Source organism: Diabrotica undecimpunctata, chromosome 8 (genome assembly GCF_040954645.1).
Source record: "Diabrotica undecimpunctata isolate CICGRU chromosome 8, icDiaUnde3, whole genome shotgun sequence".
Lineage (NCBI taxonomy): Eukaryota > Metazoa > Arthropoda > Insecta > Coleoptera > Chrysomelidae > Diabrotica > Diabrotica undecimpunctata.
In genome coordinates, this window is record NC_092810.1 from 88,416,915 (window position 1) to 88,434,478 (window position 17,564).

General features: G+C 34.3%; 1 protein-coding gene across 1 annotated transcript; it reads right to left on the reverse strand.

Annotated features, from left to right (window-relative positions):
* Positions 1-13,618: 13,618 nt before the first annotated feature.
* Positions 13,619-17,331, reverse strand: LOC140448980 (uncharacterized). The gene is made up of 3 exons (XM_072542121.1): positions 16,233-17,331; positions 15,057-16,049; positions 13,619-14,100 (listed from the first exon to the last, which is right to left on the reverse strand). Exons 1-3 carry the CDS (start codon positions 17,329-17,331, stop codon positions 13,619-13,621), a joined length of 2,574 nt encoding a protein of 857 aa, XP_072398222.1.
* Positions 17,332-17,564: the final 233 nt, after the last annotated feature.

The window sequence follows — 17,564 nt, forward strand, 5'->3', positions numbered from 1 at the left end:
GGAATTGGAGGAGTGCTGTCTCAGATTCAAGGAGGACAGGAACGAGTCCTTGGATATTTTAGTAAAGTTCTTTCAAAACCTAAACGAAATTATTGTGTCACGAGAAGAGAACTTCTAGCCGTAGTGAAATCAGTAGAGCACTTCTATCAATACCTCTATGGAAGGAAGTTTTTAATCCGAACCGACCATGCCGCCCTTAAGTGGTTGATGCAGTTTAAGAATCCAGAGGGTCAGATAGCCAGATGGATCGAACCACTCCAAGAATACGATTTCAAGATTGAGCACCGGGCTGGAGTTAGCCACAGAAACGCTGATTCTCTTTCCAGAAGGCCATGCCCAGCAGAGTGTTCCCACTGTAACAAAACGGAATCAAAGGAAGCAGCAGTGCTAAGAACAACTATGGACAACGACGACTGGACGCCTACTAAGATCAAGGAAGAACAAGAGAGAGATCCAGTTGTACAGAAAATTCAAAAATGGAAAGAGGAAAACCGTTGACCACATTGGCAAGAAATATCAAACCTATGCTCAGTAGTTAAGATGTATTGGGCCCAGTGGGACTTATTTATCCTGGAAGATGGCTTGCTCAAACGAGTCCTGGAAAATGATGACGGTTCAGAGAAGAGAAGACAGTTGGTGATCCCAAAGAGCAGAATAGCGGAAGTACTTCGTCAGTTACACAACAGTCCATCAGGAGGGCATTTTGGTGTGAAGAAAACCCTTCAGCGAATTCGGGAACGGTTTTATTGGATGAACAGTTCCGACGACGTAAAAGACTGGTGTAAGAAATGTACTATTTGTGCTACGAGTAACGGGCCTTACCGAAAAAGGAGCGCTCCTATGAGACAATATAATGTTGGAAGCCCGTTTGAAAGAATAGCTTTGGACATCGCTGGGCCATTTCCAGAAAGTGAAAATGGAGGCAAGTACATGTTGGTAATAATGGATTACTTCACTAAGTGGGTCGAGATTTACGCACTTCCAGACCAGAAGGCCGCCACCGTTGCAGATAGGTTGATCCAAGAATATATCAGCCGATTTGGAGTGCCTTTGGAGATCCATAGTGACCAAGACAGGAACTTCGAAAGCGATATATTCCAAGGAATATGTGATAGACTAGGCATGAAGAAAACAAGAACTACCGCGTATCATCGGCAATCGGATGGTATGGTAGAACGAATGAATAGGACAGTTGGCAAGTATTTGACAAAGATGGTGTTCGATCATCAGCGAGACTGAGACCAATATCTTCCGTTCTTCACAATGGCCTACAGATCTGCTGTTAACGAATCAACAGGCCAGACACCAGCCAGAGTCATATTCGGACGCGAAATGCGACTGCCTTGTGATCTAGAGTTTGGGTGTCGACCTGGAGAAGATCTAGCAGATGAAGATTATGTGATCGAATTTCTAAGAAGAATGGACGATGTACATGAGTTGGTCCGTTCCCATCTTCAGATCGCTAGCGACCGAATGAAGAAACGGTACGATACCCTAGCCAAAAAGGGTTGCTTTAAGAAGAACGACAAAGTCTGCTCTATAATCCCAAGAAGCGAAAAGGTTGTTCTCCCAAATTGCAGCAGTTGTGGGAAGGTCCGTACCTCATTATGGAGAAGATCAACGATGTCATCTACCGAATAATCAAGATTCCGAGGGGAAAGCCGATGATAGTACACCATAACCGGCTGGCGTCTTTCGAAGGTGACCACGACGTAGATAAAGAAGTAGAAGTAAACCAAGTCCAAGATGTGTCTGACCTAAAGTTTGAGGAATTCCTGGGTGCCTATGGAGGTACCGGTAAAGTAAGACATGGTATTACCACTGAAGAAAAGCAAGATCTACTCGCGCTTCCAGATGACTACTCGCTGGCCCTTACCATCCCGGCCAGTATCAAAGACGCACCAGGGTTGGCATCCGTATTTCGAAGAAAGTTCGGTCGAGTTGCAGAACTTCAATGCCAAGTGCTCCCGGGAAAGCCTTGAAACTCCAAGATGCATCACGTTACACATTTTTACCTGGTAACAAAAGACACTGTCCGTGACCAACCTACCTACCGAGATGTATGGGAAGCCTTAGTTCAATTAAGAGAGCACGTACTAGAATCCGACGTGCAAAAGTTAGTCATGCCAAAGTTAGAGTGTCGCCAATTAGATTGGAGGGTTATCCGAAGTATGGTGGAGGAGATCTTTAAAGACACCGAAGTCCAGGTGTTAGTCTGTTGCAATCCGTGTAGTTACTGGTGCGGAGAGAAAACCGTCCCTTGTCATTTTTATACAACTGGAAGTTGTAAAAGAGGGTCCAGTTGCCGATACCAGCATACCGTTCCAGTTCCAGTCCTGACAAGGTTCCAGAAGGAACCATCTTTTAAGAGGGGGGCAATGTTGCGATAGATAATGACGTGTCATATGACTCAAAACTGTAAACATATTTATTACTATTATCTTTTCTATTCAAGTATTTTCTAGATTATAAATATACCTGCCGGCAGAAACCTCTAGAGCCATGGGTCCTCCTACGATATAAACAAAAAAACCTGTTTACATTGATGGAACTGTTAGGGATGGAAGGTCATCGATTCTTCGAAGTAATTCGAGAGTAACTGTATTTTATATATATGGGACATTTTATTTAGAAGAACAGTTAGTTAGTTAGTTTTTGAACATCGCGTCGGGTTTTAAAATGTAACGCACGTATTATAAGAAATGTAGATAAATTATATAATTATTAAGTGTAAAATAAATTAGAGATGTTAGAGATGTATTGTGCAAATAAAGACTTTAAATAAACTTATAAGTGTAGAACCTTTAATAATAAATAAAAACAATAAATTAGATTAATAAAAACATTACACATAATATAACTCTCCCAGGTAAGATGGGATAAGATAAGATAAGATAATGTAAAGTGAAGTATGATAAACTAAACTAAACACATGTCCAGGATAAAGTGGACTAGTGGGTTAACGAATTGGCAGCAAACAACTAACAGTTCCACAAATAGACAGCCATTATCGTATCCATCCAAATATGTTTCTGTCGGTATAATTTATAATCCAATTCTGAATTAACTTAACGTAACTATAGATCCTAATCAACGAAAGGTAATAACCTAAAGACAACTAACTTAAAATCTGTATTCCAATTATCTATAGCCTAAAGCTACAGCAGATTTCAGAATACAATATACCATAACTGATAGGCAGTGTATATTGATACTAACATTTGTCAAAGCATCAACACTTACAAAACCTAAATAATCCAAGGTAATTTCTCAACTCAAATTTCTTACAGATAAGATTAACGTTAAGAACCAAAACCTATCAATTTCATCTGAAACTGTATATTTATAGTTCAGTTCCTAAAATTAACGAAAGAAGAGGTTCTAACTGGAGAAATATGGTGAACCAAAGCATAAAAAAATTAATTAGGGAAGTCGCTAAACAGAAGCAAATAGAGGTATAAAATACTAGAGAAAATATTAAGTTATCGTCATGATTTAAGACTTTTAAGACATTTTAAGAATTTTCGATGTCATCTTGAATGTTCTCGAATTACGTCTTCTTTTTCGTCAATGGACTTTTCCTATATAGGATAAATCTTTCGTAACACTGCTTCCTGCTTTATAGTTATTCGCCTCGAATAACTGGAGTATCGGGGATCGATTGAAGCCAACGGGGTGGATCAGTTCCATGATATGGAGCTAGTCTCTCGATATGAACTACCTTGGGTTTACTTCTAGCTGAAAACTGGATGCGATAGATTAGATCATTTATTTTCTGCAGGACGGTATACGGGCCTTCCCAGTTTCGTTGAAGTTTCGTACAAAGTCCTTTCTTACGTGTGGGATTGTGTAACCATACTGGGTCACCTCTTGCTAAATTTTTACTTTGCTAAAAAACTTTTACGAGCAAATTCGTAGACTTTTTCTAATTTTTCTTTCAAATTTTCAATGTAGGTCGGGGATGAACGTTCTTCTTCGCAGGGAGGCAATCTTCCGAAAATAAGATCTTGAGGAAGCTTCATTTCTCTTCCGGTGATCATCATTGATGGAGAATAACCAGTTGCTTCATGTTCGGAACTTCTATAGGCTAACAGGAATAGAGGAATTAAATTATCCCAATCTTTTTGATTATCAGAGACAAACATTGAAAGGTATTGACAAACAGTTCTATTATGTCTTTCGACCATTCCGTCTGATTGAGGATGGAGAGGCGTAGTGCGAGTTTTGTTAATACCCAAGATTTTCATTAATTCTTGTCATAATTCTGATTCAAAATTTCGTCCTTAATCAGAATGTAACTCTAAAGGAACTCCATGTCTTGATTCGACGTGTGTTATAAATGCTTCTGCTACTGTAGTCGCTTCTTGATTAGGAAGGGGTACAATTTCAGGCCATTTTGAAAAATAATCCATTGCGACCATTAAGTAGTTGTTCCCTATCTCTGTCATCGGAAGTGGACCAAGAATATCCACTGCAAGTCGTTCAAAAGGCTCTCCGGAAAGATATTGTGCCATTTTACCACGACTTCTTGTTCTAGAGCCTTTTTTACCATTATATAAATCGCATTTCCTACACCAATCTTCTACATCTCGGCGACAATTGATCCAGTAAAATCTGTCTCGAACTCTGGCCAGTGTTCTTTTGACTCCAAAATGTCCTCCAGAAAGGCTGCTATGAAGTTCTTGCAACACACTTCTAATGTGTGATTTCGGCAGTACCACTTGTTGAACTATACATACTTTATCGGAATTTTCCCACTTCCGATATAATAGACCATTGGAAAGATACAGAGATTCCCATTGAACCCAGTACACTTTTATAGTTCCACTGTATTTGGTTATTTCCTGCCAAATAGGTCTTACTAAATTTTTAAGCCATTCTCGTATGACTTTTAAGTCATTATCTTTCTTTTGACTCTTTTTAAGGTTATCCAGGGACGTCTGATCATTATCTTCTTCCTGTATAACTGTGGTTACCTGGAGACTTACTTCTTCGGTTATGTTCTCTTTATCTTTAAGTCTTTTACAGTACTGGCATTGTCGTTCCAAACAGGGTCGCCTAGAAAGAATATCGGCATTGTTATGGAGACGCCCTTTTCTATGTACTACGTCGAAGTTATACTGTTGGAGTCTCTCTATCCACCGAGCCACTTGTCCCTCTGGCTTCTTAAAATTCATTAGCCATTGTAAAGCGCTATGGTCAGTTCTAACTATAAAATTTCTGTTATAAAGAAAAGTATGAAAATGTTCTAGGGCTTTTATAATAGCTAGGAGCTCTTTTCTGGTAACACAATAATTCTTTTCAGCCTTTCCCATTGTTTTACTAAAATATGCAATAACTTTTTCTTCGCCTTCCTGTTCTTGTGATAATACTGCGCCAATACCAAGCTGAGATGCGTCACAATCCAACATAAAATTGACATCTTCTCGTGGATATGCTAGAATTGGTGCTGTTGTAAGTCGTTTTTTTAAATCTATGAAAGCATTTTGACAATCCGGTGTCCAGTCAAATTCAATGTTGTTTTCTGGTTTAGGCCTGGTTTTCCTTTTTATTTTCTGGTTTAGCCCAATCTTTAATAACTGAAATCTTCTCTGGATCAGTTTTAATTCCTTCTACTGAAACGATATGTCCTAAATAGTATGCCTCTCTTTGAAATAGTGAACATTTCTTATAATTTAACTTTAAATTGGCATTTCTCAATCTGTCAAATACCTTGCTTAAGTTTTTCAGATGTTCATCAAACGTTTTGGAGATAATCATTATATCATCAAGATACACTAGATACGTTTTCCAGGTAAGTCCTCTTAAAACCATCTCCATTAGACGTTCAAACGTAGCTGGAGCATTACACAGACCAAATGGTAGAACCTGAAACCTGTAGAAACCACGGCCAGTTGAAAAAGCTGTTTTGTCTCGATCATCAGGATGTGCTTCTTCTTGCCAGTAGCCACTTTTTAAATCTAGGGTAGAAAACCATTTATCACCTGATAGAGTGTTTAGTGTATCGTCTATTCGTGGCAACGGATAACTATCTTTTTGTGTAACCTGGTTTAATCTTCTGTAGTCTACACAAAAGCGAGTAGATCCATCTTTCTTAGTTACTAAGACTACTGGTGAACACCAGGGGCCCGAAGCTTCTTCGATAATATCAGCATTTATCATGTCTTGTATTATGTTTTCAACTTCTTTTTGTCTAGCAAATGGCAATCTCCGTGGCGCTTGACGAATTGGTCTTGCATCTCCAGTATAAATTCTGTGTTGAACTAAACTAGTACGCCCTGTAGATTTCTCGGATTCAAAAATGTCGTAGTTTTCATTATTAATTTGTTAATTTTGTTTAATTCTTTAGTTTTTAAGTGGTCAACATTTTTGATTAGTTGTTTCACTAGGCTAGCGTCAAAGCGTCAACTGGGTTACTGGAAGCTGTATTCTTTTTCAAATATTTTTCGCACTTGCTTATTTTTTCTATTGGTGTACAGAATGCTATTTGTTGTTCTTTCTTTAATTTAAAAGGCTTTTTAGAAAATTAGCAACCCTTACTGGAATCACCTCATCTACATTAATGAGGCATCTGGCTATCAAAATTCCATCACTAACTAGTTTATCTCTTTCCACAACGCCGAAATGTAGACCTTCAGGTTTTTGACTCAGTCTCACCAGGATGATACTTTCAGAATTTTGAGGAATTTCGGTATCCTCGCTCACTATAACTCTTACTTGAGGTACCGATTCTTCCAAATTTAGGACAATTTCTTCATTTTCAATTAACAAAATTTTATTTTGAAGATCTATGATAAATTTGTTCTGCATAATATCCATTACAATAAAACATAAAATGTTTGATGTAAAATCCTATTATTCTGTTTTTTGTTAAATCCTATTATTAATTATCCTGCTGATATATTTATTTTATTTAATATTTCGTTAACTATTAACTTTAGTTAAAGGTATTTTATACCAAAATTTAGATTTATTAATGTTTTGTTCATTTTTCCTTCGTTGCCTGTAGTAGTAGTAACTGCCTTAAATCAGAATTATGCAGCTTATTTGTAAAATGCGATTATCTCGAAAACTGTTGAGTTATGAAGTTATTAATAGATATACCTTTTTTTTGTTAAAATAATGTACCTTTAATATTTTTTATCACAAATACAGGTAACTCAAAGAGCAAAAAAGTTAATTGCAAATTTATGCCACATATGTGGCATATGTGGCGCCCTCTATCAGCTACATCAAAGTGTGCATCAAATTATAATTTCTCATATTTAAAAGTACCCAGTTGTAAATTTTTATGCATAAATGTTTACAAACATGAAAGTTATAGCCAAAAATAAAATTTTTAATTTGCACTTTAACACCCTGTATCTTTCTTAATATCAACATTTTCACGACACGATGGCGGGTTGACACGATCCAAGTACACTTGGATCGTGTCAACCAGCCTTAAATTATACATCAAAAAAACCTTTCAGTACCCTGGCTTTTTGAGTGTCATGACAAAAACCTAATTACTCTAGACTAAAGTAAGAAAAGCCAGTGGCAGCAGATAGATAAAAATATAATAAACTAAATCCTCCTAATATAGTTCCACTAGAAGATCCTGGAGAAACAACATAGACGAAGTCATGTTAAATCAAGGAATGAGAGACGGAGAATATACAAAGACAGGAATGACAGAGATAAATGAAAACAGTGCTTGAATATATAAAGAAAATATGAAATGTTTTGCTTTTTATGATTGACGTACAATTTTATTTTAATTACACTATATCAAATAAAACAATACTGATACATTGTTTTGAACTGCTAAAACATGTACTTACATGATTGCACTATCGATTTTATATTTAAAAACTGAAAAATAAATAATGACAATTTTTGTGGTCAAAACATCGTTTATTATAAATCAGAATGTATAGTCTAGTTGAAAGTCAATTTCAGATATTAAAAATAACATAATACACAATAGTTCGTTTTTCTTTGATATTTTCTGTATAAAATATTCTGTTGGTTTTCTACATCTTCTTCTTGAAGTATTGTATCGGCCAAACGAAAATTTAGGTATACCTGTATTGTCGTTGACGTTAAATAGTAGTTTCTTTTAATTTCGTTCTTTCAATTACTTCATCGTCGTTTTTCCCCGAGGTCTCAAATCTACTATTATAATATTCTACCTTTCATCTTCATATTGATGTTTTATCCTGCAAATTACCATTTAGTTTGGATAAGTATTTCCCTTCCGTACTTTTGTATTTTAGCTAATCCACCTATTTCACTATATTTAGTTTTATATTTAGCTTTTGCCTTTCCATGATTTTTTATATTTGCATCGTTTTGTAGTTTTACAAAACGTACAAATGTTCCCTTAAGTTTTGCCATATACTCTCTAATATTTTTTTATTTTAACATTTCTCTAATTCGTTAATTTCTTTTATATTAGTTATATATTCAGCATTTCTCCTTCCACTCAAATTTGCACACTCACCATTTTCTATATTTAACTTTGTAAGTAAATTGTTGTAAATCCAGATTTATGGATAAAGGTATTCTCCAATGATTTAGTGAACGTTTGTGGAGATATCACCGAAGTCAAGCAATGTCGGTTGCGGTTAGGATTTGGATGGTTGACCGCTTGGGAACACTGCATATTGTTGCCATGTAAAACCTTCCATCTCGGTAACGGCTGGACCGATTTTTATGAAATTTAACATATAAATTCTGTCGGTCTGAGAATAGCTTGTTATATATTTGTCATATCCCTAAGTGGTAAGGGTGGTTCTCCTCAAACATTTTTTTTTATTTTTTAAACAAAATTTTTTATTTTTATGTTTTTATGACGTGGCAATAAAAAATACATACAGCCCTTAATTTTCAATCCTCTTTTACTGTTAAAAAACCCTTTTTAATAGCCATATTATTGTCACAGAGTTAGTTGCGATACTTCTCCCGATTTTTATGAAATTTCATACGTGTATTCTGTAGGAATGAAAATAAATTGATAGGTATCTATTTTTCATACTCCTAAGGAGTAGGGGTGGTTTACCCAAACATTTTTTGGACAAAATTTATTATCTTTTTTATTTTTTTATGCTGTGGCACTAAACAAAATAGATACAGCCCCTTAATTTTCACCCTTTTATTGCCAACTACTACTGTTAAATAGCCATATTAGTGCCACAGAGTTAGTTGCCATACTTCTCCGAAACGGCGTGACTGATTTTTATGAAATTTTTTATGTATATTAGGTAGGTTTGATAATTGGTCGTAATATATTTTTCATATCTCTAAATGATAAGTGTGGTCCACGGAAACATTTTTTTTAACAAATTTTTTTATTTTTACTTTTTTAAGATGTGGCATTAAAAAATACATAAATCTTAATTTTCACCCTAATATTACTAACCCCTATTTTTAATTGTTATATTAGTGTCAAAGAGTTAGTTGCCATACTTCTTCGAAACGGCTTGACCGATTGTTGTGAAATTTTCTGTGTATAATCGGTATGTCTATTATAGTGATTATAGCTAGTATAATCGGTCGTAATCTATTTTTCATATCCGTAAGGGGTAAGAGTGTTTTGTTTACAATTTTTTTTATTTTTATTTTTTTATGATGTGGTATTAAGAAATACAATCGCCCTTAATTTTCACCTTTCTATTACTAACCTCTATTTTTTAATAGCCATGTTAGTGCTACGGAGTTAGTTACCATACACCTTCCGATGGGGTAAGGGTGGTCCATCCCAAAATTTTGTTTTGTTTGTGTCCATTGCGACAAAGTTCATCAAGGAAAAATACAAAGGAGAGAATATCTTGATCCTGTGTAAACTCATAATTTCAACAAACGTACCATTTTATTTTAAACGTTTACAGTTTCCCGTGCTTTTGGCTTCTTCAATGGCAATAAACAAATCACAAAGCCAGCCGTTAGAAGTTTGCGGAATTAACTTTTTCCATATTTCTCGCATGGGCAATTATTCGCGTGTCGGAAAACCGTCATCGTTGTTTATTTATTTAACGCAAATAATATGAACATTTTTATCGAAAAGAATTAAATTGATTTAACTTTTTTCCTGCATAATATGTTTAATAGTATGTATGAGTGTTTTTTGGTATTATTTTATATTTATTTTTTAGATATATTATTTAATTCCAAGGCGGTACGAAGTTCGTAGGGTCAGCTAGTATATTTGTTTGTTTAATTTCTTTAGTGCTGCTGGTTATATCGCCGTTTCTATTCCTGCACAGATTTGTTTTTGGTTTATACTTTTGTTTTATTTGTTTGATAAATGTATACACATTCCGTGTTTTGTCTTCTCTAAAGTTTATTTTATGTCTCTTAATGATTTGTTTATATGTTTTCTCTTTTTTTGTCCACACAGTTTATCAGCTATTCGTCTTTTGTATTTAAATACCATTTTTCTTTCTCTAGTTCGTCTAGTCAAATATATTCTATGCGCGTTATTTCGTTCTTCAATTGCCGCCTTATCATCAAAACATTGGTCATATTTCCTTCTTATTAGGTCCCACTGGTTTTCTAATGATCTCTTTATTTGTTTCATATTCCGTCAGCTTTCTCCTTATTTCTTCTTCAAATTTATTTTGAGTTTCGGGTCTTTTTAGTTTTCCCAGATCTAGAATTTCCTTTCTTGGTTGATTCTCTTTTACTTGTCGGTTGATCCTACACCTGAAATGTACCTGAACTGGTAGATGATCTGAGCTGCAGCATGTACCTCGTCTACTTTTTACGTCCAGAATGCTTGTTACTGATCGCTTTTCTATCAAGACGTGGTCTATTTGGTTCACAACATCCCTTCCAGGGGATAGCCAGGTGTCTTTGTGGATGTTTTTGTAGGGAAATACGGTAGAACTTATAATATTTTTACTAGCTGCAAAGTCAATAACATGTTGGCTGTTTTCATTCGTGTCTCTATGTAGGCTATGCCTCACAATTATTCCGATGTATTTTTTTTCAGTTCCTAACTTTGCGTTTGTGTCACCTATTACTATTTTAATGTCTTTTTTATGTTAGGTCATATGTTTGTTCTACCAATTGATAAAAAGCTACTTTGGTGTCCTTATCCTATTTATTCGTTGGACAGTGAACGTTTTTTATGGATAAGTTGAAGAAGTGAATCTTTCTTCGTATCCTACAAATTATTTCATTAACTGAAGGGCTCGGGTGAAGATAATGGAAAGTCACATTTCTACAAATGTTCAGAAATTGAACTTAAAAGTTTACTGATTGATTGCTTTGTTGCAATGACATTTGTCATAGCAGTATTTTTACATGTTTACTTGTTAATCTTCTAACTAGCTTATTTTAACTTCACCGCTGAAAACGAATTTTAAATTTACGAGTAAAACGATACTTTGAATAAAAAACACTGTAGATACCATTTTTTACGTTTATTGAATTGCACATGAGATATAAAAATGAAACAAATATACTAAACAATGTTATTAGAAATAAACACAAGAAACAATAATAGAAATAAGAAAAACATTAGGGACTTTGCAAATAATGACCTGTAAAACTCGTGATGAACGTTGGGAATCCAATCCAAACACGAAAGTACATGTTCAAGTTTACTAGGTTCAATAACAAGCCGTGTAGCATATTTTTTCTGAAGATCTCGAATAAAATGTTTTTGTAAGATCCCAGTTCTTCCTCTTTTTTGAATTGAGTATGAATTAAAATCACCATTGTATGTATCAGCGATTTTGATTTGTTTAAAGTTCTCAGCAGAAAAGCGCATTCGCACAACATTTCTAATACTACATGGATTAGCCGGTGTAGACTTGGGTTGTACAAAATAGTTTCTCATTTCAGACACTTTTAAAAATCTTCTTGATTCATCTTGTAAACGATGAATCGATTTTTCTTTTGGCATGTTCTTAGTATGTTTTCTCACTCAGCTGGAGAATATACACATTGACAAAGGGCTCGTACGTATTTTTCTACAACAACAAAGTCTCTGTCTGATGGTAACATTGTGTGTCCGACCTGTGGAAAAACATGTATTATTTCCTTAAAATTTCCCAGAGCTAGTAAACGAAGCCCCACTCCAACCAAAGACCAGTTTTTATTTTGGCCGATGCAGTTATCAGAAATAGCTATTAACGTATGTCCTTTAATATTGTGCATCTGGAAGTGTTTAAGCAGACAGCTTCCGATCTCGTCTGCACCTCTAGCAGCGGTTGACTCGTGCCACAAATAAAAGTATCCTTGTGAGGGATACAACGAGTGTATACCCAGATTGTAAGAAAAAGTTTCTTTTTATAAAATGTAGGACCAGTAGACAATTTGGAGGTTGGAAGTGCTTGTTGAAGGTCAAATGTTATTGCACATAAAATTTTTTTATTAAAAATTCCTTATAAAAGGTGTATAATTTAAAAACCCGATCGGGCTATATCACAAACCGTTTTCGGAATCCATATTCCATCATCAGTGTCTAGATATACATGTATTGAGCCACTAAATATGTGGGTAAAAACCCGTTAAAAATTGTTTGTTTAAATTTAGTTTACATTATATGGTATTAAATATTATGAGGTTAAAGTTACCAGTGGATTTGGTAACATGGCGACGTATGACTCCAGATGAAGTTGCTGGTCCTGAGACGATGTGTCTACGAGTGTGACTCGTAGACACATCCTAGTTACCAGGATACTACTGTAGCGTCATCTATTAAGATATCGATAAAGGAATCAAGGAATCTGTTTCTAGCTACATTTACCATTATTTTCATATAAAAAGTCGATTTCGCCAAAAATGTTAGATACCATTATCTTCACCCGAGCCTTTCAACTGCTTGAAAATATGTTATGAGGTGTTTATTATAGTTTATTATCGACTATAAATGCCACCTCAAATTCCTTATTTCTTGTATCTAAACCACTTGACAAGTTTGTTTTCGTGTCCCGGATATCCTCCCCTAACCATCTTGATTCCTGAATTGCTGCCCATACCAATCTTGCATCATTTTTTCTAATTCACTGAGCAATGCGCTCAACGGTCTGGGTTTATTCTAACGTTCTAAGTCCCAGAGGCTTGTTTTTGAATTTGCTAGTAATGTTTCTTTTCCGGGTATAGGTGTTTAAAGTATGTTAATAAGGTCTCAATTAAACTACTGTATTGGCTGAACATATATTAATAATATTCATACATTACAACATGATCATGTCGCCCATTGTCCCCGTTGGGAAGTGGTGTTGACTTGACATTGACATATTTGACATAGTTACCAGGTTTACGTTAAGCCTATCTTACATTAATGTCAAACACCTTTCCCTTAAAGAATAAGGCGTACCCTAGGTTTAATTGTACGTCCGAATTTTGAAACATTACATTTCTTACTATCATTATTTTTTGAGCAGCTATAATGAAGACTTACAATATCAGTATTCCTATGTTCATTAAACAAATTTGTTAAATCATTATCCTGAATACATACATTATTTAAATCATTATTATCATTATCCTTATAACTATTTGGGTTTGTGTGTGGATACAACTCAGATTCAAGATACATGTCTGCTACATCTGATTTTGTATGTGATGGTCTTATGTGTCTTGTGTTTCTTCTAACTATCCTATTATTGCATTCCTTTCTTATTCAGTACGATCTGGGTTCTTTAGCTTTTTCTACAATAACAGCTTTATACCATACTTTATCAACACTACTCTTAACAACTACATTATCCCCCCTTTTATAAGTTGTTGGTGTACGTTTACTATGTTTATCATACTGAACTTTTGTTTTTTGTTGTTGGTCCGATAACAGTTTATAAATCTCATTCTGAATGTTAGGTTGTAATTGTTCACTATTTACTGGTATTTCTGTTCTCAAAGATCTACTATTTAATATTTGTGATGGAGATGCACTTAATGAAATAATAGCAGTATTATTATATTCTAAAACTAACTCACGATAATCAGAGTTTTCTGTAAAACTTTTTTTTAAAATTTGTTTACAAATTCCTACAGCCTTTTCAGCAAGGCCATTACTTTGGTGGTAATGAGGTGAACATGTCAGGACTGTAATTTGTTTATTATCGTAATATTTTTTACACTTAAATGATATAAATGGTAAATTATCTGCAATTAAAAATTGAGGATAGCCAAATCTGGAAAAAACATCTTGCATTGCATCTATTATTGCTTCAGATGTTTTATTATTTAATGATAGCATCTCTATCCAATGGGAAAAATAATCTATTAGAATTAAGTAAGATTTACCACCAAATTCCAAAATATCAGCCGCAATTTTATTAAACCTCAATTTTGGTATTAAATGTGCTAACATTGGCTCTCTATAATTATTTGGCATGAATTTTTCACAAATTCTACATTTTTTTATAAACTGGACAATATCATCCCTAAGGTTTGGCCAAAAAAATAAAGATCTTGCTTTATTAATAGTTTTACTAGTTCCTATATGACCTTTATGTAACAGAGTAATCATTTCCTGTTTTAGAGATTTTGGTACAATTATTTTATTTTCAACAAAAACAATTCCTGCTTCAACATATATATCATTTTTAATACTGTAATATGGCTTTATATACTCTGGAATCTTGTTTTCTTTAGGCCAGCCTTTATAATAAAAATCAACAATTGTAGCCAAAACTTTATCTTTAGAGGTTTCTTCTCTGAACTGATATATTTTTTATCTGTCATTGGTAAGTATAGTGAGACTGAATGAACCATATCAAACATCTCTAAATCAAGGGTTTGTGCCTTTAAACTAGCTCTAGAAAGCATATCTGCAAATTGAATATGCTTTCCTGGAACATAATAAATATTTAATATGTACTTTAATAATTTTAGCCTTAAACGCTGCAACCTTACTGAGCCAATTTTGCATATTGGTTTCTGCATAATTGAAATTATTGGTTTATGATCTGTTTGGACATCAACATCACACTGGTAAATAAAGTTATGAAATTTTTGTGTACCATAAAAAATGGCTAATAACTCTTTCTCTGTCTGGCTGTAATTTATTTCATGTTCATTCATAGACCTAGATGAACATGCAACTAATTTCAACATACCATCATAGTTTTGAAACATACAACACCCAATTCCATTTTTGGATGCATGCTTTTTATTTGGATCAATTGGTACCAGAGCTGGAGAATTTGAAATTATTTTCTTTAACTTATCAAAACATTCCTGGTGTTTAGGCAACCATTGCCATTCTACATTGTTTTTTAAAAGTTCACATAAAATTTGCATGTGCTCAGCCATATTTTTAACATAACGTCTAATATAGTTAAAGGAGCCTATTATTCTTTGTAACTGTAATTTACTTTTTGGAGTTTCTAATTTACATAAAGCATCTGTCCTCTCAGGATCTACTTTCATTCCTAAATGAGAAAAAATTTGTCCCATAAACTTTACTTCTTTTTTGCTAAATTGAATTTTCTCTTTATTAAATCTAGCACCCACCTCTTTTGCTCTATTTATCACCTCTTTGACCGCTTGATCATGTTCATCTTGAGACGCCCCTGCTATAATCATATCATGACAAACTACAATGTTTTTAATATCACCAAAATGCTTTTCAACTGCCTCTTGAAAAAGGTCTTGAGAATTTGATAACCCAAAAGGTAAAACTAAAAACCTGTAAGTTCCATAGTGTGTAGAGAAACAACATTTCCATGAAGAATTTTCATCAATTGAAAGTTGGTGATAACTTTCAGATAAATCAAAAACAGAATATACATTTTTGTTTAATAATTTTGAACATATTTCCTCAATGGACTCCCCAACTCTAGGTTTGCGTACTATATGTTTATTCAGATCTGAGGGATCTAAACATATTCTTAATTTACCATTACTCTTTTCGACTATCACCATTCTATTAATACTTGCCCTGGGGTCTATGTTTTCTACCTTAACAATTGCTTTTCTTTGGACTAATCTATCTAGCTCAGTTTTAAGTGAATTTCTAATTTTTATTGGACACTTGGTAGGTGGATAGCAAACTGGTTCAAATTTATCATTTGTTGTAATTTCATATGTGCCAGGAAATTTGCCTGACCCTGTGAAAACTTCAAAATTTTCATTGATAAATTTATCTGTTAAATCAGACCGGCCTATCTTATTTATTTTTATAGAATCAATACGTTTTACCAAACTTAAATTTAAACATGTTTGTACACATATCAGAACCTGACTTGCACCATCCACAATGACAAAATCTTCAAAAATATTCTTACCCTTACATTTTACATTTAAATTTACTACACCTATAGGATGAGACACATTTCCATCAAATGCCTTTAACACATATTCAGTAGGCCTGGTTTTAAATTGACAATTAAATTTTTTATAAACATTTAAAGGAATAACATTTACATCTGCCCCTGTGTCTAACTTAGCTTTCAATTTATAATTTTCAACCTCTATATACTCTTCCCAAGTGTCTATCAAATCAACATTACATACCTTTTTCCTGCTGTTAACATTTCTTACAAAAAATTCATTAGAAGAGGTTGACTCACAATCATCTTTTTCAGTACTTTTAATATTTTTGACCTTGCAGGCAACTGCATAATGGTTTTTTAGTCCACACTTGTTACACTTCTTGCCATAAGCTGGGCATTCCCTCGGACCATGCTTTTTTGCACACCTTCTGCATAAAAAAACTTCTTCTTCAACTTCTTTCTCTTCATTCCAAGGTTTCTTCTTTATATCATATTTCTTTTTCTCTATCTTCTGTGTATGATTAATATTTCCTGTGTTATATTGAAACTGTAAATTTTGAGATCTACTTTGCTCACTTGTTCTGCAGAATTCTATAGCTTTATTTAAACTTAATTTGTCTATTCGCATGAGGGCTTCTCGTGTGGTCGGATCCCTAATTCCCATAACAATTTTGTCTCTTAATGCCTTGTCTTCACATGACTCATCGGGATCTAGGGCATTGTAATTGCAACTTCTAACCAAATGTCTGCACTCTGTCAAAAAATGTTCAAATGTCTCCCCATCTTCTTGTACTCGTTTTATAAAGTTGTACCTCTCAAAGCATTCGTTAACTCTTGGGTTCACATACTTATCTAACAGCTGCATTGTGAATTCATACTTATTTAGTTCTTCATCAGGGATAACAAAAGTAGCCATAATCCGTGCTGATTCATGGCCAATAATATTTCGCAGGATGGATAATTTCACCTGATCTACAGCGTCGTGTTGTCCTGTTGCTACTAAATAGTCTTCGAATGAAATTTTCCAAAATTTCCATTCAGAAGCGGCACTCTGACCCTGGAGGTCGAAATCTTGGGGTAACTTAACATAACCTATTCCATTGACCATGCTTGCCATTTTGGGAACACTTAAATTTTTCTTTTTAATAAACTTAGCACTTAACTTTATCCTTGGACACGTAGATTCCATAAATTGACTGCGCCATGTTTAAAGTATGTTAATAAGGTCTCAATTAAACTACTGTATTGGCTGAACATATATTAATAATATTCATACATTACAACATGATCATGTCGCCCATTGTCCCCGTTGGGAAGTGGTGTTGACTTGACATTGACATATTTGACATA

Coding starts and splice junctions, on each gene's coding strand:
- LOC140448980 (XM_072542121.1), bottom strand. CDS start 17,331: ATGGCAAGCATGGTCAATGGAATAGGTTATGTTAAGTTACCCCAAGAT. Junction 16,050..16,232: donor AGTAAATTTAAATGTAAAAT/GTAAGGGTAAGA, acceptor AAGTTTTCACAG/GGTCAGGCAAATTTCCTGGC. Junction 14,101..15,056: donor TATGTTTCAAAACTATGATG/GTATGTTGAAAT, acceptor TTTTAATTGCAG/ATAATTTACCATTTATATCA.